This window comes from Gymnoscopelus microlampas (genome assembly GCF_963454915.1).
Source record: "Gymnoscopelus microlampas genome assembly, chromosome: 15".
Classification (NCBI taxonomy): domain Eukaryota; kingdom Metazoa; phylum Chordata; class Actinopteri; order Myctophiformes; family Myctophidae; genus Gymnoscopelus; species Gymnoscopelus microlampas.
Genome location: NC_139952.1, coordinates 50,868,596 through 50,888,938, shown reverse-complemented (window position 1 = coordinate 50,888,938; position 20,343 = coordinate 50,868,596). Strand labels below are relative to the sequence as shown.

The 20,343-nt window shown below is 42.1% G+C and overlaps 2 protein-coding genes across 3 annotated transcripts in view; both read right to left on the bottom strand.

Annotated features, from left to right (window-relative positions):
- LOC311061237 (NACHT, LRR and PYD domains-containing protein 3-like) overlaps positions 1 to 20,343 on the bottom strand; it is a gene marked incomplete at its 5' end in the record, with an annotated part of 94,558 nt that overhangs the window by 19,928 nt on the left and 54,287 nt on the right. The gene's annotated exons all lie outside the window — the stretch shown is intronic.
- The window catches only part of LOC311061927 (retinoic acid receptor beta-like), a gene marked incomplete at its 5' end in the record, with an annotated part of 273,360 nt that continues 254,361 nt past the window's right edge, over positions 1,345 to 20,343 (bottom strand). The window contains 6 exons of one of the 2 annotated variants that reach the window (XM_084080635.1): positions 1,345 to 2,673; positions 2,767 to 2,830; positions 3,391 to 3,474; positions 3,794 to 3,871; positions 4,039 to 4,101; positions 4,697 to 5,496. In XM_084080635.1, the coding sequence (XP_083936761.1) occupies positions 2,562 to 2,673; positions 2,767 to 2,830; positions 3,391 to 3,474; positions 3,794 to 3,871; positions 4,039 to 4,101; positions 4,697 to 5,450 (1,155 nt within the window). In that variant the 3' untranslated portion in view covers positions 1,345 to 2,561. Of the gene's footprint in view, positions 2,674 to 2,766; positions 2,831 to 3,390; positions 3,475 to 3,793; positions 3,872 to 4,038; positions 4,102 to 4,696; positions 5,497 to 20,343 lie in introns of those variants that run through there. The other variant, XM_084080634.1, reaches the window with a different exon arrangement.

The window sequence follows — 20,343 nt, the reverse complement described above, 5'->3', positions numbered from 1 at the left end:
CGTCTCATCTTGGTTTGTTCATTGACAGCGTTCAGTCACGTTACTATAGTAACCAGACACTGCACTTGTTACAGCCCAATGTATACTCCGTCGTACGACGGGGTCGGGCAGCGAAAATAGTAGATCTACAAGCTCACAATGCGTCACTTGTAGATCTGTCCGACCAGCGCATTCCCATTGGGTGCTCGCTGTCTCCTGTGGGTACCCGAGCCCTAGGTGATCGGTCACTACTTATTTTGCTTCTTAAAAGCATCATTAGCGGTGCCAACCACTCTACACTTGGCTTTGACACCGTGTCTGTGTGTCTGTCTGTGTGTCTGTGTGTCTGTGTGTCCGTATGAGCCCGTGATGAGCACGGCAAAGAAGCAACACATACAAACACACACACGCACACACACACACACACACACACACACACACACACACACACACACGGACTTGGAGATTGCCTATGCCATCTCTCCTCTCATTGGCCACACGTGCCACCGGTTATCAAAGAGGGGTCCAGGGACCCCCAGGGACGTCCGCCCGTATGAGCACGGGATGAGCACGAGATTTTAAACAGCTATAACTCCAGTTTGCAGCATGCCACCAAGTCCAAATTTGGTATGTGGACTTAGACCACCAATACGGGACGAATATGAATTGCTCAAGCCCCGCCCCCTCTGTCTTCCCATTGGCTGGCCTTTAACACATTGACTGCCAGAGTTAAAACCTCGTTCATAGCTGCCCTTGCCAGCTATTTTGAGTATTCTGACCAATCTTCGCAGGCCCACAGAATACTTTGTGCTAGGACTATGAACACATGGAATATCTCAAATCGAAGAATAGAATCTCTACTTTTATCATGAAAAGAAAGTGAGTTGATAACATGTTCCGTTTTTTAGCTAGAGGTAGTTGAATACAGCTCGTTTTCACCAAAAAAAGCTCTTTTTCTCTAGAAAGAGAGTTATGGCCATTTTAGTGAAATGGACACATGCAGGCAGAAAAATCATTTCAAAAGTGATCTGACATTTATTTGCACCTTCAGTGACATCAGTCATCTCAAAAGTAGTAGTTTTAAAAAATATATATGCGTTTGAATTACCTTTTATGGTGCCGTTTATACCTATGCCCTTTACTGTTTCACTCCAAAGTGCAAGATTATTTCAGCTCATTCAAACTCAAGTTATATACATCAAATAATAAATAATAATTCAAAGTTCAACTTCAAAATGTCATATATAGAAATAGAAAATGTCAGAAAGGTTTCACAAATAACAGACTCTCAAGCACTAAAGAGATTCGACCTGTTTATTTTAGCCTTCAGTGACACACATCTGTAGATCAGACATCAGAGAAAAGTGCATTGTTTTTACACAGGCATGTATTACACTGTAACATTGTCCTAGTGACACCAGTCACCAGTTCACATTTGATGTTTTACTATGATCACAGACAGGGGAGGTAAAAACAACCAATATTTTTTCTTGGTGTGATACAGTGTGTAACACTCCTCAGCATGGAGGGGCATCTTACAGCTAATGCACATCAACCTCGTCTCGCTCCCCTTTCCCTTTCGGGAACAGACCCTGCACACCCTCACTGCACTCTTTTGGCCGCGGTGGGGGGGAGTGCGACAAGCTTATGCGCCGCTACATCACAATTCAGCCTGCTCGGAGGGTCTTTTCTTGGTGTTACAACATGAAGCCATATACTAGACTAGGCGACTCCCTAGAATTCACTATTCTTTTCCTCCTCTCTGACTTGAAGGGTTTTGGTTTTAGATTGTATATGGACAATTTTTACAATTCTGTGGAGCTGTTTGAACTTCTTCTTGGCCTGAAAACATATGGAGGAAGAAAAGAGGCGAACCACTAGTGCTGAGAGAGGTGACAAATTCCAGCCTGAAAGTCGGAGACAGAATGATGCGGCACAATGGCAAAGTCATGTTACTGACATGGAGAGACAAGAGAATAGTGCGAATGATCACAACCATCCACAAGGATGAGATGGAAACCGCCATGGTGAAAAAGAAAAAACACAGAGATAGAGTGCCACAAGAGAAGCCAGTTTGTATCCTTTCTTACAACAAGTACATGAACGGAGTGGAAAGGCTAGACCAAAACATTAGCTATTATCCCTTCATCAGAAAGACAGCAAAGTGGACCTGATGGACCTGGATGCTTATGTTTTGACTGGGGCAATACAGCTCTTGGAATCTTGTGAGTAAGTACTCTAACAGTGAGCGCACTTTGTAGATCTTGTCGTCAGCATCAATACAGTCATTGTCACTGAAATGCAGAAACCTCCATATTATTTGGTACCTGTTTCGAGACATGGTCTTACTGAAGTATGGAGTGGTTAGTGGCTCCTCAGTGGACCAATAAAGTTCGATCTCAGGTTTCTGCATTAGGCCCACTTTGACAGGTTTCCATGCCTGTGTTCTGCCATGTGGAAACTCCTTCTGTTCATCTCTGATGTACTGCTCTGCGTAGAGATTAGTTTGCACGCATATAGTCTCTAGCAGCTCGTCGGTGAGGATAAGAGCCAGGAAGTCCACAGGATGAACTGACTGAATCTCAGCTGCAGCGTGGCGAGGACCGGGAACGGCTGTGAAGGGAATGTCCACCGGAGGTTGCCAGTCGGAGTCCTGCCACACAGTGGCTGCAGCTCGGCGCTTCCCACCACCACCTGTAAATTATAGAAATATATAATTACCATGAAATACATATTTTTTTATTTGTGTGGTACAGGTGTGATGAGCAGAACAGAACAAGTCCTTACCTCTTTTTTTTACGGTGTGATGCTGCCTCTTCTTCTTCCTCCTCCTCCTCCTCTTCCTCACTGTCTGAGATCACAGTAAAACATAAAATAATGTGGTAAAAGGTCTAAAGGTCACACACACACACACACACACACACACACACACACACACACACACACACACACACACACACACACACACACACACACACACACACACACACACACACACACACACACACACACACACACACACACACACCATTGCCCTAGTGATGACACCAGTCACCAGTTCACTTTCCATGTGTTCACTGTACTACAATTTGTCTCCATACATCCAGTCAAGCATGTCTATACATCATTACAGTGCAGACTGGATGTATGGAGACAAATTGTAGTACAGTGAACACATGGAAAGTGAACTGGTGACTGGTGTCATCACTAGGGCAATGTTGTGTGTGTGTGTGTGTGTGTGTGTGTGTGTGTGTGTGTGTGTGTGTGTGTGTGTGTGTGTGAGACACAGACAGACTGGCTGTGTCTCTCACACACACACACACACACACACACACACACACACACACACACACACACACACACACACACACACACACACACACAACAAATGTGAATATAGAGATGAATTACCTTCCCCAAGACATGCAGATGCTCGTCCTGCTTTTGCTGCCATCTTTCTCCTCAAAACTCTCCCCTTCTTCTTACCTCCCCTGTCTGTGATCATAGTAAAACATCAAATAATGTGTGAATACATGGAAAGTGAACAGGTGTCATCACTAGGACAATGTTATAGTGTAATACATTTCTGTGTGTGTGTGTGTGTGTGTGTGTGTGTGTGTGTGTGTGTGTGTGTGTGTGTGTGTGTGAGAGAGACAGACAAGACTGTCTGTGACACACACACACACACACACACACACACACACACACACACACACACACACACACACACACACACACACACACACACACACACACACACACACACACACACACACACACACACACAGCAAATGTGAATATAGAGATGAATTACCTTCCCCAAGACATGCAGATGCTCGTCCTGCTTTTGCTGCCGTCTTTCTCCTCAAAACTCTCTCCTTACCTCCCCTGTCTGAGATCATAGTAAAACATCAGATAATGTGATAAATATAATGTACAATTATGTTCACAGCCAGCATGTCTCAAACACTTTGTCTATGACACCAATCCATTGGGGTCCTAGATATTCAATTCAACATATAAACATATGGTGCAAATGTGAAGGTAGAAATTAGTTACCTTTTCCAAAAAAGACAGATGGTCTTGCATCCTTTCTCCTGCCTGCCCTTTCTTCATCTTCATCTGAAACCAAATATCAAATACTTTAGTAAACAGGATCAAAACGCTGAATGTTGTTTACATGACCTGTCCCTTAGTCGCCTTTGAAGATTTTGACAAATGACAGTGGATCAGAGGTGGGGGCTTCTAGTGCACCTGGCCACCCCAAACCTGATCTAAAAGTATATACTCGTCAGTAATTTGAAAATAACATCAAAGGGACTTGAAAATCATTGTTGACATAGCCTTATGATGACCCCATCAAAGGATTTGTTGTTATTTACACAACCTAACCTCTCTTCCCTTTGAAGTATGCCCCCACACCCCCCCCAAAAAAACATTAGCCAGATCTACAAGTCTACTGCCCCATAGTGAAGTCATAAGCTTCATCATAATCAAATATATCACATGCATAGATTCAGAATACATAATATTCATTCATAAAATACTTTCTACATAAGTAAAACATGATAAAAAAAAAAGACTCGTCTTTTTTTTTTACACCCACGCATCGCCATGCATTGTGAGCTTGTAGATCGGCTATATTCACTTCATCAAAATATGAAATAGCGCCATATCAATATAAAAACTATGTTGTGATGATATAAACAAGTCTTACCACTAGTAAACGATGTCCGACTCTTCGTTGGGCTTGGCTGCCAGCCAAGAGACCCGACATCGTCGCCGCTAAAACTGCTGTCTTCCCCATCGGAGGTATCGCCTGGGCGAACCCACGCTGTCGCTGCCTTCGGTCTCTCGCTCCGTCGCACCCCGGCCGGGGTATCGATCTCGGGTACTGGTGGTGGTACATCATCCGGTACCGGTGGTACGGGTACATCCTCCGGTATGTCCAGTACCTCTTTTTTCAAGTCCTCTGGTACCTTCAAGAACTCAAATATATGCGGAGGAGCCTCAGCTTGCGGCTCTAATGGCGGGGCAGCGGCTGATGATGACCGGCGCTGTACCTTCACGTCCTCCGGTACAACGAGATTAGGTCGCGGCTCTAATGGCGGGGCAGCGGCTGATGATGACCGGCGCTGTACCTTCACGTCCTCCGGTACAACGAGATTAGGTCGCGGCTCTAATGGCGGGGCAGCGGCTGATGATGACCGGCGCTGTACCTTCACGTCCTCCGGTACAACGAGATTAGGTCGCTGCTCTAATGGCGGGGCAGCGGGTGATGATGACCGGCGCTGTACCTTCAAGTCCTCCGGTACGACAAGCTTATCTCCCGGGGGTAATGGCAGGGGTGCTTGCGGGAGTTGGAGCGGTCGCTGGGGCGCTGTAAAGGACATGCAGTCCTCCAACGTCCGTTGACCCTGGTCCCTCTGGGGCTCTGCATGTTTGGACTTTCTGCCCTGTTTCCCTACCATCTTTCCTACAATCTCGCCTGACACTCACCTAAATCTCTCGCCAGGCTCCAGGCTCTCGGCTCCGTCCACCAGACGAGACCACCACCTCCTCCCCTCCCCTCCCCCCTCACCTAAACCTTCCGACACCCCGGGTCCACCACCTCTCCTCTCCCTCAACTGTTTTTACAACTAGTACAACTAAAATAAAGAAACTAAACTCACTAGAACTAAACTAAACTCAAAATAACTCAATTTCTCTCACTTTCTCTCTCTTTCTCTCTCGATCAGCTCTGTCTCCGTCTGTCTCCGTCGTTACTCTCTGTCTTGTGTTTGTTTGTTGAATTCTCAAGGCAGCAACTGGTACTACAGCTTGTTTTTGTATTTTTTTGGTCTGATCACATGACTTTTCCGCTCACATGACTTTTCTTTCCATGCAGCAGTAAGATATGAAGACACAGGTTGCATAAGACCACAATACATATTAAACCACAATAAAGACCATAGATCGCATTTATGCGATCTTGGCGGCCAAGCGCACTATTTATTAGATCGCATTAATGCGTAATTGGCAGGCAATGTGTTAAACAGCCATGACTCAAGTTCGCAGCATGCTACGGAGTACAAATTTTGTACATGGACTAAAACCACCAATAGGGACGAACTGTAATTACCTAATCCCCGCCCCCTCTGTCCGCCCATTGGCTGGGCTTTAAACAGCTATCATTCCAGTTTGCAGCATGCTACCAAGTACAAATTTGGTAAGTGGACTTAGACCACCAATAGGGACGAACTGAAATGAGTTAAGCCCCGCCCCAAAGGCACCGCTTCCTTCATACAGGGTGTGATTTTTTTATTAAGACATGACAGCAATATGGGAAAACATGTCTATATCTCAATTAGACGTATATTAAATACAATAACCAAATATTATTTTGAAAATCATTAGTATGGGCAGCCCTGTTTAGTAAGTTGACCGAATATCTACTCACACCCCTAAACAAAATAAATCAGGTAAATGTATCTTACCTTAGAATCTCCAGTCTACAGTGCAGACTCTTCAGTCCAGCTAAGAGCAGATCCAGTAGTCCTGAGTCCAGGTTGTTTTTGCTGAGGTCCAATTCTCTCAAATGTGAAGGATTAGAGCTGAGAGCTGAAGCCACAACTTCAACCTCTGTCTGTCTGAGGTTACAGCCAACAAGTCTGTAAATACAGATTAAATAAGAGATTATCAAAACAAATTACACCTAGTTCACTGTCATGGAAATGAACTAAGAGATCTCGTACTGTATCTAGTTATACAGACATAAATTGTTTAAGTATGATCAGAGAACAGGGAAGTAAACAACAGATGAAAAGTTCATGTAATGTAAGTAATCTGAGTAACCAAGCTCACTGTTTAAAAAGCCATCCTCTGTACACCCCTTCACTAATGGTATGGTCCATTTCTCATATGGTATGGTCTGTTTTCATGGTAGAATAACTCATAAAGAGGACACATATGAATAGTTTGAGGACTTGAGTTCTCCTGTTGTTCTGTGTGTACTAAGGTTAGGGTCGTCTGTTGGCGATTGGATGAGTCCAATTAATGTTGGTTACCTTCATGTTACATGTGTGCACTTCACCTACAGTATGCTGAGTATACTAATATAGTTTTGTCTTCCATTAAAGGAATATTTCACCCCAAAAAATACTTTATCCCTATCAATTAAACCTTGAATTCATGGATATTTGAGTTTTTTAGTATTTGTGACATTCCTGAACCTAAATCCAATATCCTACTACTTTACTTAAAATGCCCACGCTGTGGTGTACGTTCCGGGTTGGTCAGCACACAAGGTCTCCACTTGCCTCCAAACTTGCCACAGACTATTGATCAGTGCTCTGGTTAATGCCTAGGCTTCTTTCCCCACCTTTGAGGTACTTACATATTGTACAGTTAAAATAAAACTACATTATTTTTATTCAGGCACATTTTAGCCACCTTTTTGTTTGGCCGCTAGCCCCACCCTACTGCACATGTGTGACATAGGCACAGTGTCCCATAAAAAGGACAAGGACTGACAGATAGAGATCTCCATATATGGTCATATCAGTTGGATCACTGGTGCACCGTAGATGTGAGGGCCACGAAGCGGCCCCAACCTCTAGTTTGACTAAATGACATTAATAGGAAACCAATCTTAACTAGACGCGTCGCAATTCCGGGGAAATTGCAGAGTGTGGTTGCGCCGACGTGGTCGGGACTCCAGTAATACGCCGGGAGGAATACCGTCGGAGACTGCGCCAATTACGTCGTCACGTCACTCCTGAGATCGCCTGCGTTTCATTTTGAGAGGATTGATCCCCCAAAAATCATGTTTTTGCATCAAACGGTTACATTTCGAGCATTCGTGGCGCCCCCTATGGATCAAAGTAGAAATGCTTTTGGGGATTGGTTTAGTATACCACCCTCGACATGTGATTCAAATTTGGGATTGACCGGACGTTTTGTTCGTGATTTATGGCATTTTTGGTCAAACGGGCCCCTCCCGCTAACTTTGGAAGCCATTTACGGACGGACGGTACGGACTATCAAAATTCCGCTTGGATAGGTTTATCGCATGGGTCCATAGATCACGTGTACCGATTTGTGTGAGATTTGGAAAAAAATTGAAGGAAAAGGAGCAAAAAGTGTGTTTTGAAGAAAATTCAAAATGGCGGAAAATCTATCCTGACGCAAATGGGCGTGGCCTATATGGGAAGATGCGTCGTGACCCAAGGAATCCAGGGAAAAAGAAATTTTGATTTTACGACCTACGGTTCAAGAGTTATAGGCCAAAAGGTAAAGGGGGCTGTTATAGCGCCACCATGTGGCCGACTGGTGTGATTATTTTTTTAATCATTTTTCAAAAAACTATTAACCTCCCCTCCAAGTTTTGTAACTGTAGCCCTTACGGTTTCCGAGAAAAAAATACTTGAATGGGAGTTTTTGCAATTCCCATTAAAGTGGATGGGGAAATTTAATGCAGAAATAAATCAATATCAAAAAATCTATCCTGACGCAAATGGGCGTGGCCTATATGGGGAGATGCGTAGTGACCCAAGGAATCCAGGTGAAAAGAAATTTTGATTTTCGGACCTACGGTTCAAGAGTTACGGGCCAAAACGTAAAGGGGGCTGTTATAGCGCCACCATCAGGCCGAATGGTGTGATATTTTTTTCAATAATTTCGGACAATATTATGAATTATCCCTCCAAATCTGATAACTCTAGCTCTTACGGTTTTTGAGAAAAAAATACTTGAATTTGAGTTTTTTCACTTTTCCATTAAAGCGGATGGGGACATTTAATGGCACTAATAAATTAATATCAATTAAACTATTCAACCAATCTCTTAGCCCTATACACGCGCACGATTCCCGATTTAGACGGTCATTTTGACATATGGCACAACATTGGGGGATAAAAACTGTGGGAGGAGATGCGGTCCGAAAAAAGTTTATCTATAAAGAAATAAAGTGTGTAGAGTACTATAGTCTGGTTGCCCTGTTGGGCAACCACACTAACAAGAGCAAAACTATATTTAAAACATTCTCTTTAAACCTGGATCATCAGTAGGCTCATAGTGATTACACTGTGAGAGTTGTTTTGGAGTTTATATACTTTTCTTTAATATAGTTTTGCATTGGTTTTCTACCACAGCAAACACCGCTAATTTTCTATTTTGGATCAGGAATGCAACCCCAAAAAAAAGGTCTGAGGTGGGGGGAGGGGCAGAGTGGAGTGTGGAACGGTCAACACCACTAGACACAAAAAGACTGAACAGAGGAAGAGAGCAATGTTCAACCAGCAGTTGAATGAATGAATGAATAAAGTGAGAATGAGCAAATACATGGCATATTTACTATTTGGTGGAATTCATCATCTGATACACCTGAGTCACGCACAAATCAAGGCTTTACACAGCCTTTCATGAATCAGATGTGGCTCTTTATTTACAAGCAAACCTACACTAAAGAATATAGCAGAAAGGTTAAGAGCTGTGTGAATGAGGCCCATTGAAAATAAAAAATATCTTATCCTTTTTATTTTAACTACTGAGAGGATGGCAATGTCAGTGGGTTCAAACCACTGGTCTGGTGGGGGTATAACCAGCAGGGATTTTAGACTCTTAGTTTAGTTTTTACCCTGCTTTATTGTGGTCTGGCCTTTATTTGCACATACACACAATACCACTAGTCACTATTTGAGACACAGACCATTTTATTGGAACCTTTATGTCAACCTTAATTTCTAATTATAGTGTTAACTGTAATGTCACTAGGATGTTTCTATTCACTTGACTACTAACCGAGCCTTTCTGCAGTTCCTCACAGCTGGGATCAGTCTCCTTCGCCCCCCCTCTGATGTGTTGTATTTGTCCAGGTCCAACTCATCCAGAACCTCCTCAGACATCAGCAGCATGGCGGCCAGAGCTGAACACTGGCTCTCAGACAGTTTCTCCTTTGATCCGTTCAGGTACTGTTTGATCTCCTGATGTAATGAGTGGTCGTTCATCTCCATCAAACAGTGGAAGATATTGATACATCTGTCAGGAGAGATATCATGAGTGTTTATCATGGTCTTTAGGTAGTTGATGGCTTTCTGGATGCTCTCTGGACTGTTCTCTGTCTGAACCAGTAGGCCTCCTAACAGACTCTGGTTGGACTTCAGTGAGAGGCCATGAAGGAACCGAACAAGTAAGTCCAGGTGGCCATTTTTACTCTTCAGTGCTTTTTTCATAGCGGCTTTCAGGAAGTCGGAGAGGGAGCTGGAGTAATAATCATGATCCAGGAATGTACTCAGTACCTTCATGTTCTTCTTTGAGAAACAATGGAGCAGGTAGACTGCGGCTAGAAACTCCTGGATGCTCAGATGAACAAAGCTGTAGACCGTTTTCTGGAAGAGCACACCCTCTCTTTTGAAGATCTCTGTGCACACTCCTGAGTACAGTGAGGCATCTTTCACATCAAGACCACACTCTTCCAGGTCTTCTTGGTAGAATAGGATGCTACCTTTCTCCAGATGTTCAAATGCCATCCTGCCCAACTTCAGGAGAACTTTCCTGTCAGTCTTTGTGAGGTGCTGTTGATTCACCTCATGTGTCTCATCATACTTCTTCTTCTTCCTCTTTGTCTGAACCAACAGGAAGTGGCAGCACATTTCAGTCAGGGTCTTGGGCAGCTGCCCTATCGTGTGTGTCCTCAACATGTCCAACAGAACGGTAGCAATGATCCAACATAATAGCGGGATGTGACACAGGATGTGGAGGCTCCTTGATGTCTTCATGTGTGAGATGACTGTGCTGGCCTGTTTCTCATCACTGAATCTGTTCCTAAAGTACTTCTCCTTCTGTGGATCTGTGAACCCTCGCACTTCTGTCACCATGTCAACACATTCAGGAGGGATCTGATTGGCTGCTGCAGGTCTGGTGGTTATCCAGAGGAGAGCTGAGGGGAGCAGATTCCCCTCGATGAGGTTTGTTAACAGAGCATCCACTGATGATGTCACTGTGACATCAGAAATAATGTCATTGTTTTGTTTTGTTTTTTTGTTTTTTTGGAACAATGAAAACCTGCTTTCATCTAGACCATCAAAGATGTAGCCAACTTTCCAGACAGCGAGCTGCTCTGCTGTGACCTTCTTTAATGTTGGGTGGAATTCATGGATCAGCGTGAGAAGACTGTACTGCTCATCTCTGACCAAGTTTAGCTCTCGGAATGAAAAGGGGACCAGGAGATTTATATCTTGATTTTCCAAACCCTTTGCCCAGTCCAGAGTGAACTTACGCACAGAGAATGTTTTTCCAATGCCAGCGATGCCCTTGGTCAGAACTCTTCTGATGGGTGTCATTCTGCCAGGGAGGGGTTTAAAGATGTCACAGCAGTTGATTGGTGTGTCATGGAAGGTCTTCATGTTGGAAGCTGTCTCAAGCTGTATCACCTCATGTTGGCTATTAACCCCTTCACTCTCTCCCTCTGTGATGTAGAGCTCTGTGTAGGTGCTGGTGAGGGAGGTTCCAGACTCTTCTGTCATGTGGTCTTTCACATCATCAAGACTGTTCAAACTGATCTTATAATCATTCAAATCAACCAGCAGACTGACATCTAAAATGAGAAGAAAATGTATGTTTTAAACATTCAGGTTATTATTCTTTATAGCACACATCACTAATTAAATACCCTCCAGAAAATATGTAATTTGTTAAGAAAAACAGCCAAAAGTAACAACACAAGATCAGTTGTTTTTTGTCCAGAGTTAATAGTTGTTTAGCTTCATTATTTGCACTTAGACATTGATACAGACAGTAATTTGAACATATAGTCTGACTATGATTTTAGCAATTTCTGCAATTCAATTTATTAACATGACATTTTAATTAGTGCAAATTCTGTCCAGTCTTACTTTCACCAGGTGTGGTTTGACTGGGTGTCTTCAGTCCAGGTGTGGTTCTGAATGTCTGTCCACACTGGGGACAGCCATAGTGTCCCGTTGGATCAGACTGGTCCCAGTATGAGGTGATGCACTGTCTGCAGAACCAGTGTCCACAGCTGGTAGAGACTGGATCTGTCAGAACCTCCTCACACACTGAACACCTGGACGCCTGCTCTGTCACAACACAACCACTCCTCTTCCTCTCTCTGTGGAGATGAAGACAATGTATTATTACATAATAGTATTTAATACGTACATTTAATATCATATGAGTATGACTTATAACATCATTGATATGTTCACACTTCATTGTGTTGATGTACAACAACAACAATAACAATAACAATAATAATAATAATAATAATATACTCTGTCATGGAACCATATGGTATATTCATAAATCGTTCATTTATAAAAGATTCATTTGATTTTTTGTTTGTTTTTACTGATTAAGACATCTATTTTTGTCTTCACTGGCAGGTGAGCCAGTAGGATACAACAGCAGTAAAGCTAATAACTGGCTACTCTGAAAAAGTGTGTGTGTGTGTGTGTGTGTGTGTGTGTGTGTGTGTGTGTGTGTGTGTGTGTGTGTGTGTGTGTGTGTGTGTGTGTGTGTGTGTGTGTGTGTGTGTGTGTGTGTGTGTGTGTGTGTGCGTGCGTGCGTGCATGCGTGCGTGCGTGCGTGCGTGTGTATGTGTCCCAAGTTGCAAAAATCAGAAGATGATATGCCCTAGTTCACAGAGGTCAGTGATCTTACTTTATGTTTGAAGGTTCAGGTTCATTACTGAAGTTCATAGGTAAGCCCTTTGACCTGTCACTCTTCATAGACACACAGCTGGGTGTTGGAGACTCTGGTCTGAGGTGAAGACTTCTGGAATCACACACATGTTTCTACAATTATCATTTGAATTAAATAGACCGTTTGTTGCAGATATTCCTGATAATAATTTACAGTGTGGCTGCATAACAGGGTTTTCTTTACAGTAGGTCTGTCCCCCCAAAAGTAGACCAATCACAGCTCATGATGCATGACATCACAAAATGTCATGTACTGGGGTGGCAGTGGCTCAGGGGTAGAGTGGTCGGATGGGAACCATGAGATTCCCAGTTTGATCCCGGGCTCCCCCAGAGTTAGTGCTGAAGTGTCCTTGAGCAAGACTCTGAATGCCCTACTTGCTCCTGATGAGCAGGTTGGTGCCTTGCATGGTTTCCTCCACCATGTGTGTGTGTGTGTGTGTGTGTGTGTGTGTGTGTGTGTGTGTGTGTGTGTGTGTGTGTGTGTGTGTGTGTGTGTGTGTGTGTGTGTGTGTGTGTGTGTGTGTGTGTGTGTGTGTGCACAATCTATGAAATGCAATCTATGATTGTGCAATGCACAATCTATGAAAAGCGCTTTGGATAAAAGCGCTATTTAAATGCACCATCTACAGCTCATGATGCTGCATGACATCATAAAAAAGAACCAACTAGACCACGAAAGATTAAGATACCTAAAGGTAAACTCAGGAAGAGCATGATAGTAGGATCATTGTTGATATGATTATTATTTTTTTCCCCTGCCTCTGTAAATGTTAGTTACACCAACATTATTCTTTTATAGCAATTCTTATTTCCATTTAGCCAAATGAAACAGATGTCATCACACAAGGATATGCAGACAAGCCAGCCAGCCAGTCTGTGATTTCACCAACACCAGATGAGATGTGTGAGACTTCCTCCAGAAACTACACACACTGCAACTGAAATGAAGTGAAGACCACTGACTGACCTGTGTATATTCCTACTGTACATATACATACACTCAGCACATGGCTCTAGGTAGGTACATACAATATGTAAGAGTTTGTACTTTTTGTACTTCATTCCCAAAGGTAAATTAAGGCGTTACAGCAGCTCTCATCATCAGAAAGACAAAGAAAAAGATACATCAATAAAAACCTTTAGAATAATAACATCTAAAATAGGCATCTAAGAATAGTCCTACAATATTCAAAGACAGCCCAAACATTATTCAGAAAAAGTCTAGAGCATTGATTTCAACATCCCTCATCCTGATCAAGACAGCCAGAGGAGGAGTTGTACTGGTTATTATTTCTGCCTGATTATTGCAGCAAGCAGAACATATCTCCTATAGCGCTCCTTATCACAATGTAGGTTTAACAGTCTGTTGATAAAGGATCTTCTCTATCCTGACACATTGTCATGTTGTTCAAGTTTAAGATCTCTCACAAACAAAACCTCTATTATCAATGACTTCTCATCTGAAAATAAACTAGATTGTAGTTTAATGTTAAATGAGACTCACTTGGCTGAACCAGAGTGATAACAAGGAGCTAATTGAGGCATCAAATCATTCACTGAATGACCTGTGTGGTTCAGATAAATGTAGTTCTATTGTATCTTCTTGGTTTGACACCAGTTCAAATCCTAGCTGCTGTATTGTCAACAAGCTGGAGATATGAGAGTAATCATCTATTAGAACATGTATTCTAAAGACATACAACTTGTCATCTATCAAATAAATGCCTGTTTCATGTCCAGTTGTATTGTTTATATCATTGATCGTTCTGTATGTTTGTTTGTAAAAAAAACAGGAAAACAGAAGAACTATTTTACATTTTAAATTAGTTCAATTTAGATCTATTTTTATGTATTTCCACTTGTAGTTCACAGAGATCAGTGATCTTACTTTGCGTTTGAAGCTCCAGGTTCATTTCTGAAGTTCAAAGGGAAATCCTTTGACCAGTCACTCTTCATAGACACACAGCTGGGTGTTGGAGACTCTGGTCTGTGGTGAAGACTTCTGGAATCATACACATGTTTTTTTATAATTATTATTTGAATTAAATAGGCCCTTTGTTGCACAAATATCCCTAGGAATTATTTACAGTGTGGCTGCAGAAAAGGGTTTTCTGTACAGTATGTCTGTCCCCTCAAAAGTTGACCAATCACATCTCATGATGCTACATGCATGACATCACAAAACAGAACCAACTCAGACCATGAACGTCTTAAATGCCTGGTGAACTTAAAGTGAAACTCATTAAGAGTATGATAGTAAGATCATTGTTAATAATTGTATTCATTTTATGTATTCATTTTTCTATTGTTTTAAAGCAATTGCTATTTCCATTTAGCCAAATGAAACAGACATCATCACACTCAGAGATAAACAAAAGCAGCCAGTCTGTACAATGTGATTTCACCACTAAACACCAGATGAGATTTGTGAGATTTTCTTCAGAAACTACACACAGGGGCCGACATTATAAATGGTGCGGTTGCCCGGATGTACCTTTTAAACCGTCAGGCCCAGCAGAACGCACCAAGCACTTGCCCGGTGGGGCCAGTGAAAATAATGCCTTGACAATCAAATGAAAACTTTTAACATCTAATAATAATTTCCCTGTAGTACCGTTTCTTTCTGTGAAATCGTCTCAGTAATTACCGTTAAAACATAGTGTTACGTGAGGTGAGCCCGATTGACCTTGTAGTTCACAGAGATCAGTGATCTTACTTTGTGTTTGAAGGTCCAGGTTCATTACTGAAGTTCATAGGTAAATCCCTTGACCAGTCACTCTTCATAGACACACAGCTGGGTGTTGGAGACTCTGGTCTGTGGTGAAGACTTCTGGAATTATACAAATGTTTATAAAATTATCATTTGAATTAAATAGACTGTTTGTTGCAGATATTCCTCTTAATAATTTACAGTGTGGCTGCAGAACAGGCTTTTCTGTACATTATGTCTGTCCCCTCAAAAGTAGACCAATCACAGCTGATGATGCTGAGCTGCATGACATCACAAAACAGAACCACCTCAGACCATGAAATACTTAAATACCTGGTGAACTTATTAATGATAGTTGGATCATTGTTGATCATTTTATTAATTTGATGATGTTATTTCTCCCTGCAAATCTTAGTTTCACCAACATTGTTGTTTTAAAGTTATTGATATTTCCATTTAGCCAAATGAAACAGACATCATCAAACTCAGAGATGCACACGAGCAGTCAGTCTGTACAATGTGATTTCACCACTAAACTCCAGATGAGATGTGTGAGACTTCCTTCAGAAACTACACACACTGTAACTGAAATGAAGTGAAAGCCATCTGACTGACCTGTGTATATTCCTACTGTACTGTAGGCGTACCTCACCACAGTTAGATCACCCTATCCTAAAATTACTATGGCTTAAGGCAGGTAAGAGTTTCCTGTTTTCATCACCAAAGGTAAATTAAGGCATTACACCAGCTCTCATCATCAGACAGACAAAGAAAAAAGAGACATCAATAAAAACCTTTAGAATAAAAAGATCTGAATATTGTAGGTTGACTATTCTTAGACGCCTCTTTTAAAGAGAGCCCAAATACTACTAACAGTGGGATGATTTAAACATCCTAATCAGCCTGATCTAGATAACCAGAGGAGGAGTTTTACAATCGGTGCCATGTCACCCGATGCCGTATTATTCCAAAACAAGAACTATCTTACATTTTAAATGAGTTCTATGTAGATCAATTTGTATGTATTTCCACAGATCAGTGAACTTACTTTGTGTTTGAAGGTCCAGGTTCATTTCTGAAGTTCATAGGTAAGTCCTTTGACCAGTGACTCTTCATAGACACACAGCTGGGTGTTGGAGACTCTGGTCTGTGGTGAAGACTTCTGGAACCATACAAACGTTTGATTTGTGTGAGCGATCGAGACACAGACTTCAGTCTAAAGTCAGTCTACAAGGAAACATATATGAAATGAATGAGAGACAGACAGTCTACAAGGAGACATATGAAGTGAATGAGAGAGACAGTCTACAAGGAGACATGTGAAGTGAATGAGAGAGACAGTCTACAAGGAGACATGTGAAGTGAATGAGAGACAGACAGTCTACAAGGAGACATGTGAAGTGAATGAGAGACAGACAGTCTACAAGGAGACATGTGAAGTGAATGAGAGACAGACAGTCTACAAGGAGACATATGAAGTGAATGAGAGAGACAGTCTACAAGGAGACATGTGAAGTGAATGAGAGAGACAGTCTACAAGGAGACATGTGAAGTGAATGAGAGACAGACAGTCTACAAGGAGACATGTGAAGTGAATGAGAGACAGACAGTCTACAAGGAGACATGTGAAGTGAATGAGAGACAGACAGTCTACAAGGAGACATGTGAAGTGAATGAGAGACAGACAGTCTACAAGGAGACATGTGAAGTGAATGAGAGACAGACAGTCTACAAGGAGACATAATGAAGTGAATGAGTGGACTTTTGACAGTGGTCTAAACAACCTGTGGTGAGTTGGACAGCTGATTCTTGTAGATATGTGGCAACATTGTCTATAACGCGGCTTCTCAGTTTAGAGTTTAGGCATTTAGCATACGCTTAATCCAGAACGATTTACAGTAAGCAAGGACAAAAGTTATAAATCAATAATACATCAAATTAATAGAAATAGTAATCTAATAATAAATAATACATAAGTAAACCAAGAACCTATCTTCAGCCTACATTGAAACTATACACACTATAGAGTGTGCCAAAAATCCTGAAGGGGGCGTCAACAAGTGTCTTTTGGTAGCGGAGGACATCTTTGAGGGGTAAAAACCAGGTTGACTTAACATTGCCCAATGCCACACCCAATGCCACACATTCTGCACTGTATTATAATGTCATAGTGTGTGCATGTTGAAGATAATCTCATAAGAGAATCTAATAAGATTGATGATGCTGAATGATGCCACGAGACGATTGTTTAAGATTTTAAAAATCCTGTAGTGTGAGTGAAGCTTTATAGTGTTGTGTATATTGTGTAGGAGGATTCACACCAGATAATGATGTCAGCTAAACTGTTTCAAAAGTATATGTTATTCCCATCCCTATTTGTGTTATAGTGTGCATATTGTGTCACTTACTTGAGGAATCACTTACTTTGTGTGTGGAAGTCCAGGTTCTTGACTGAAGGTAAGAGGTTCATCTTTAGACCAGTCACTCTTCATAGACACACAGCTGGGTGTTGGAGACTCTGGTCTGTGGTGAAGACTTCTGGAATCATATACATGTTTCTATAATTATCATGTTAATGAAGAAGTCAATGTGTTACATATTTGTTATTGTTAAGTCCATTTGACATCTAAATGGGAAAATGTTTTTAGTTTTGCCTCAAAATATTGCAGCAACAAGAAAACAAAACAAAAAAATCATTATTTATTATAAAAGAAACAGTCAAGTTTGACTAAAAGTACAGTGTTAGTGTTGTGTATATCATAAAGGAGGATAGACATACTTTGTATCTGTAGGTCCAGGTTCATCACTCTTCAATGACACAGATGGAGGCTCTGGTCTGTGGATGAGCTGTTTGTCAGTTCCCTCCTCCTCTCTCTCCTCACAATGACTCATCTTTGGTCTTTATTAAACCTGTCAAGATTACAGTCAAAATAAACCAGAAAACATTAAATATTTGCTGTATGCACAATGTGAATGCGTGTGTGCGCGCACGCACACACACACACACACACACACACACACACACACACACACACACACACACACACACACACACACACACACACACACGCTAAATTGCATCAACATATATATTTCCGAAATGCTTAACCTTTCAGCAAATCTACTTTTTCGTGCAAAATCACACCGATGTGAGGTGGATCGAAAATAAATGAACAAAGCTTTAAAAAGTTAGCAGATTAAATCCCTTTTAACCATGGATTATTAGAAGAACTGGATGAGGCGTGGGAAATGACAGCCTATTCATTTCAATGAAATGTGATTGCCTTCATATTGTAGATCTATTTTCCTTTCAATGTTCATCAGATTGAAACCAGCCTTGTTGGCTCACAGGCCTTCCTCAGAGTTGAGGAAGGCCTGTGGGCCCAAACGTCCGGGGGAGGGGGGGGGGGGGGGGGGGGGGAGAGAGAGAGAGAGAGAGAGAGAGAGAGAGATAGAGAGAGAGAGAGAGAGAGAGAAAGAGAGAGAGAGAGAGAGAGAGGGGGGGGAGAGGGGGAACACAAAGCAAGAAACGACCAACTTCCTCTGCTGTGATCACATGATTTACAGTAAACTGCTGTGAAGACTCCCATTATTTTTGCAAGGCTCTCTGTGTTTTCAGGCCTGGCTTCAACGTCTGTCTCACTGAGAAAACATTTTCAGCAGCATCAGGGGTGGATTAACGCCCCCCCCCCCCCCCCCCACCACATTGTGCGCACATGCACGCACCACACCAAGCCACGATTAAACCCAATCTCAATCAGTTTCAGCTTGCAAACTGTGTATCAAAACCAGTCCATCTTACACCTATTGCTCAAAGGCTGCAGTCTATGCCTATACAACACTATACAGTCCAATACTAGGACTCCATCCTGTACTAGAGAGTGATTTATAACTCCATCCTGTACTAGAGAGTGATTTATAACTCCATCCTGTACTAGAGAGTGATTTATAACTCCATCCTGTACTAGAGAGTGATTTATAACTCCATCCTGTACTAGAGAGTGATTTTTGTGTCAGTGCAATGTCGCTGGTGTTTACTTTATTCCATCGGTGGGTGGAAGCGACGCAAAACATGTTTTGTATTTTTATAACAAAAGTCCATCAAATTCTATTTTTAATTAGGCCTACTTCCTGTAAACAAACATACTGTGTGATGAAGATCAAGGGTTTCCTAATTTTTCAGGCCACAACCCCCTAAAATAATAAAACGTTCACAACTGCCCCCCCCCCCTCAAAAAATAATATTTTAAATATATTGTCAGGGATCCCCACCCTGACAAGCACTTTTAGTTTGACTCGGTTTTACAGATAAATATTATGAACATATCTTTATATTTTCACAATGTTTGCCTCTTCCTTAGGTAATATTTGACACATTTTCCAAAAAGGTCTTAAAAGGTCTTGGCAACCACTAGTCTCGCGTAGCCAGACCCCACAGAAAATGAAAAACAGCGACCTCTGTTTTCTGATATTGTCTGTGGGGTCTGGCGGGAGGAAAATGGAAGACCAGTGCGCAGGGAAACCCCGGTTTCATGTCTGCCTTCAGCGCATCACTTCCGGTTGGTGCGACTACGTTTTCATTCCCACTAACAATATTTCTACACGGAACACTAACACCACTTCTCCCAGAGAACATGGATGGTTTTGGTTATAAGCCCACTTGTTTCTATGATGAAAGAGCAAGTTAAAATGTGAATATCTTTCCGTGGTTTTGTCCGCTCCGAGGACGCTATTGTTAAATTAGTTTCGGCTAGTTTCGAGGGGGGAAGGGTGGATGGACACGTGAATCCCGCCCACTACATTTGATTGGGTAAAGCGCGGCCCGCTTCCTGATCTGAAGGCACGCCCACTTGTAGCCAATGCGCACACGTTATGACGAACCCCTCCGACAGATTCCACCGCAGGGCAGAATCTGTTCTTGAGAGATTAGGCAACCACTGACATAGATAAGAC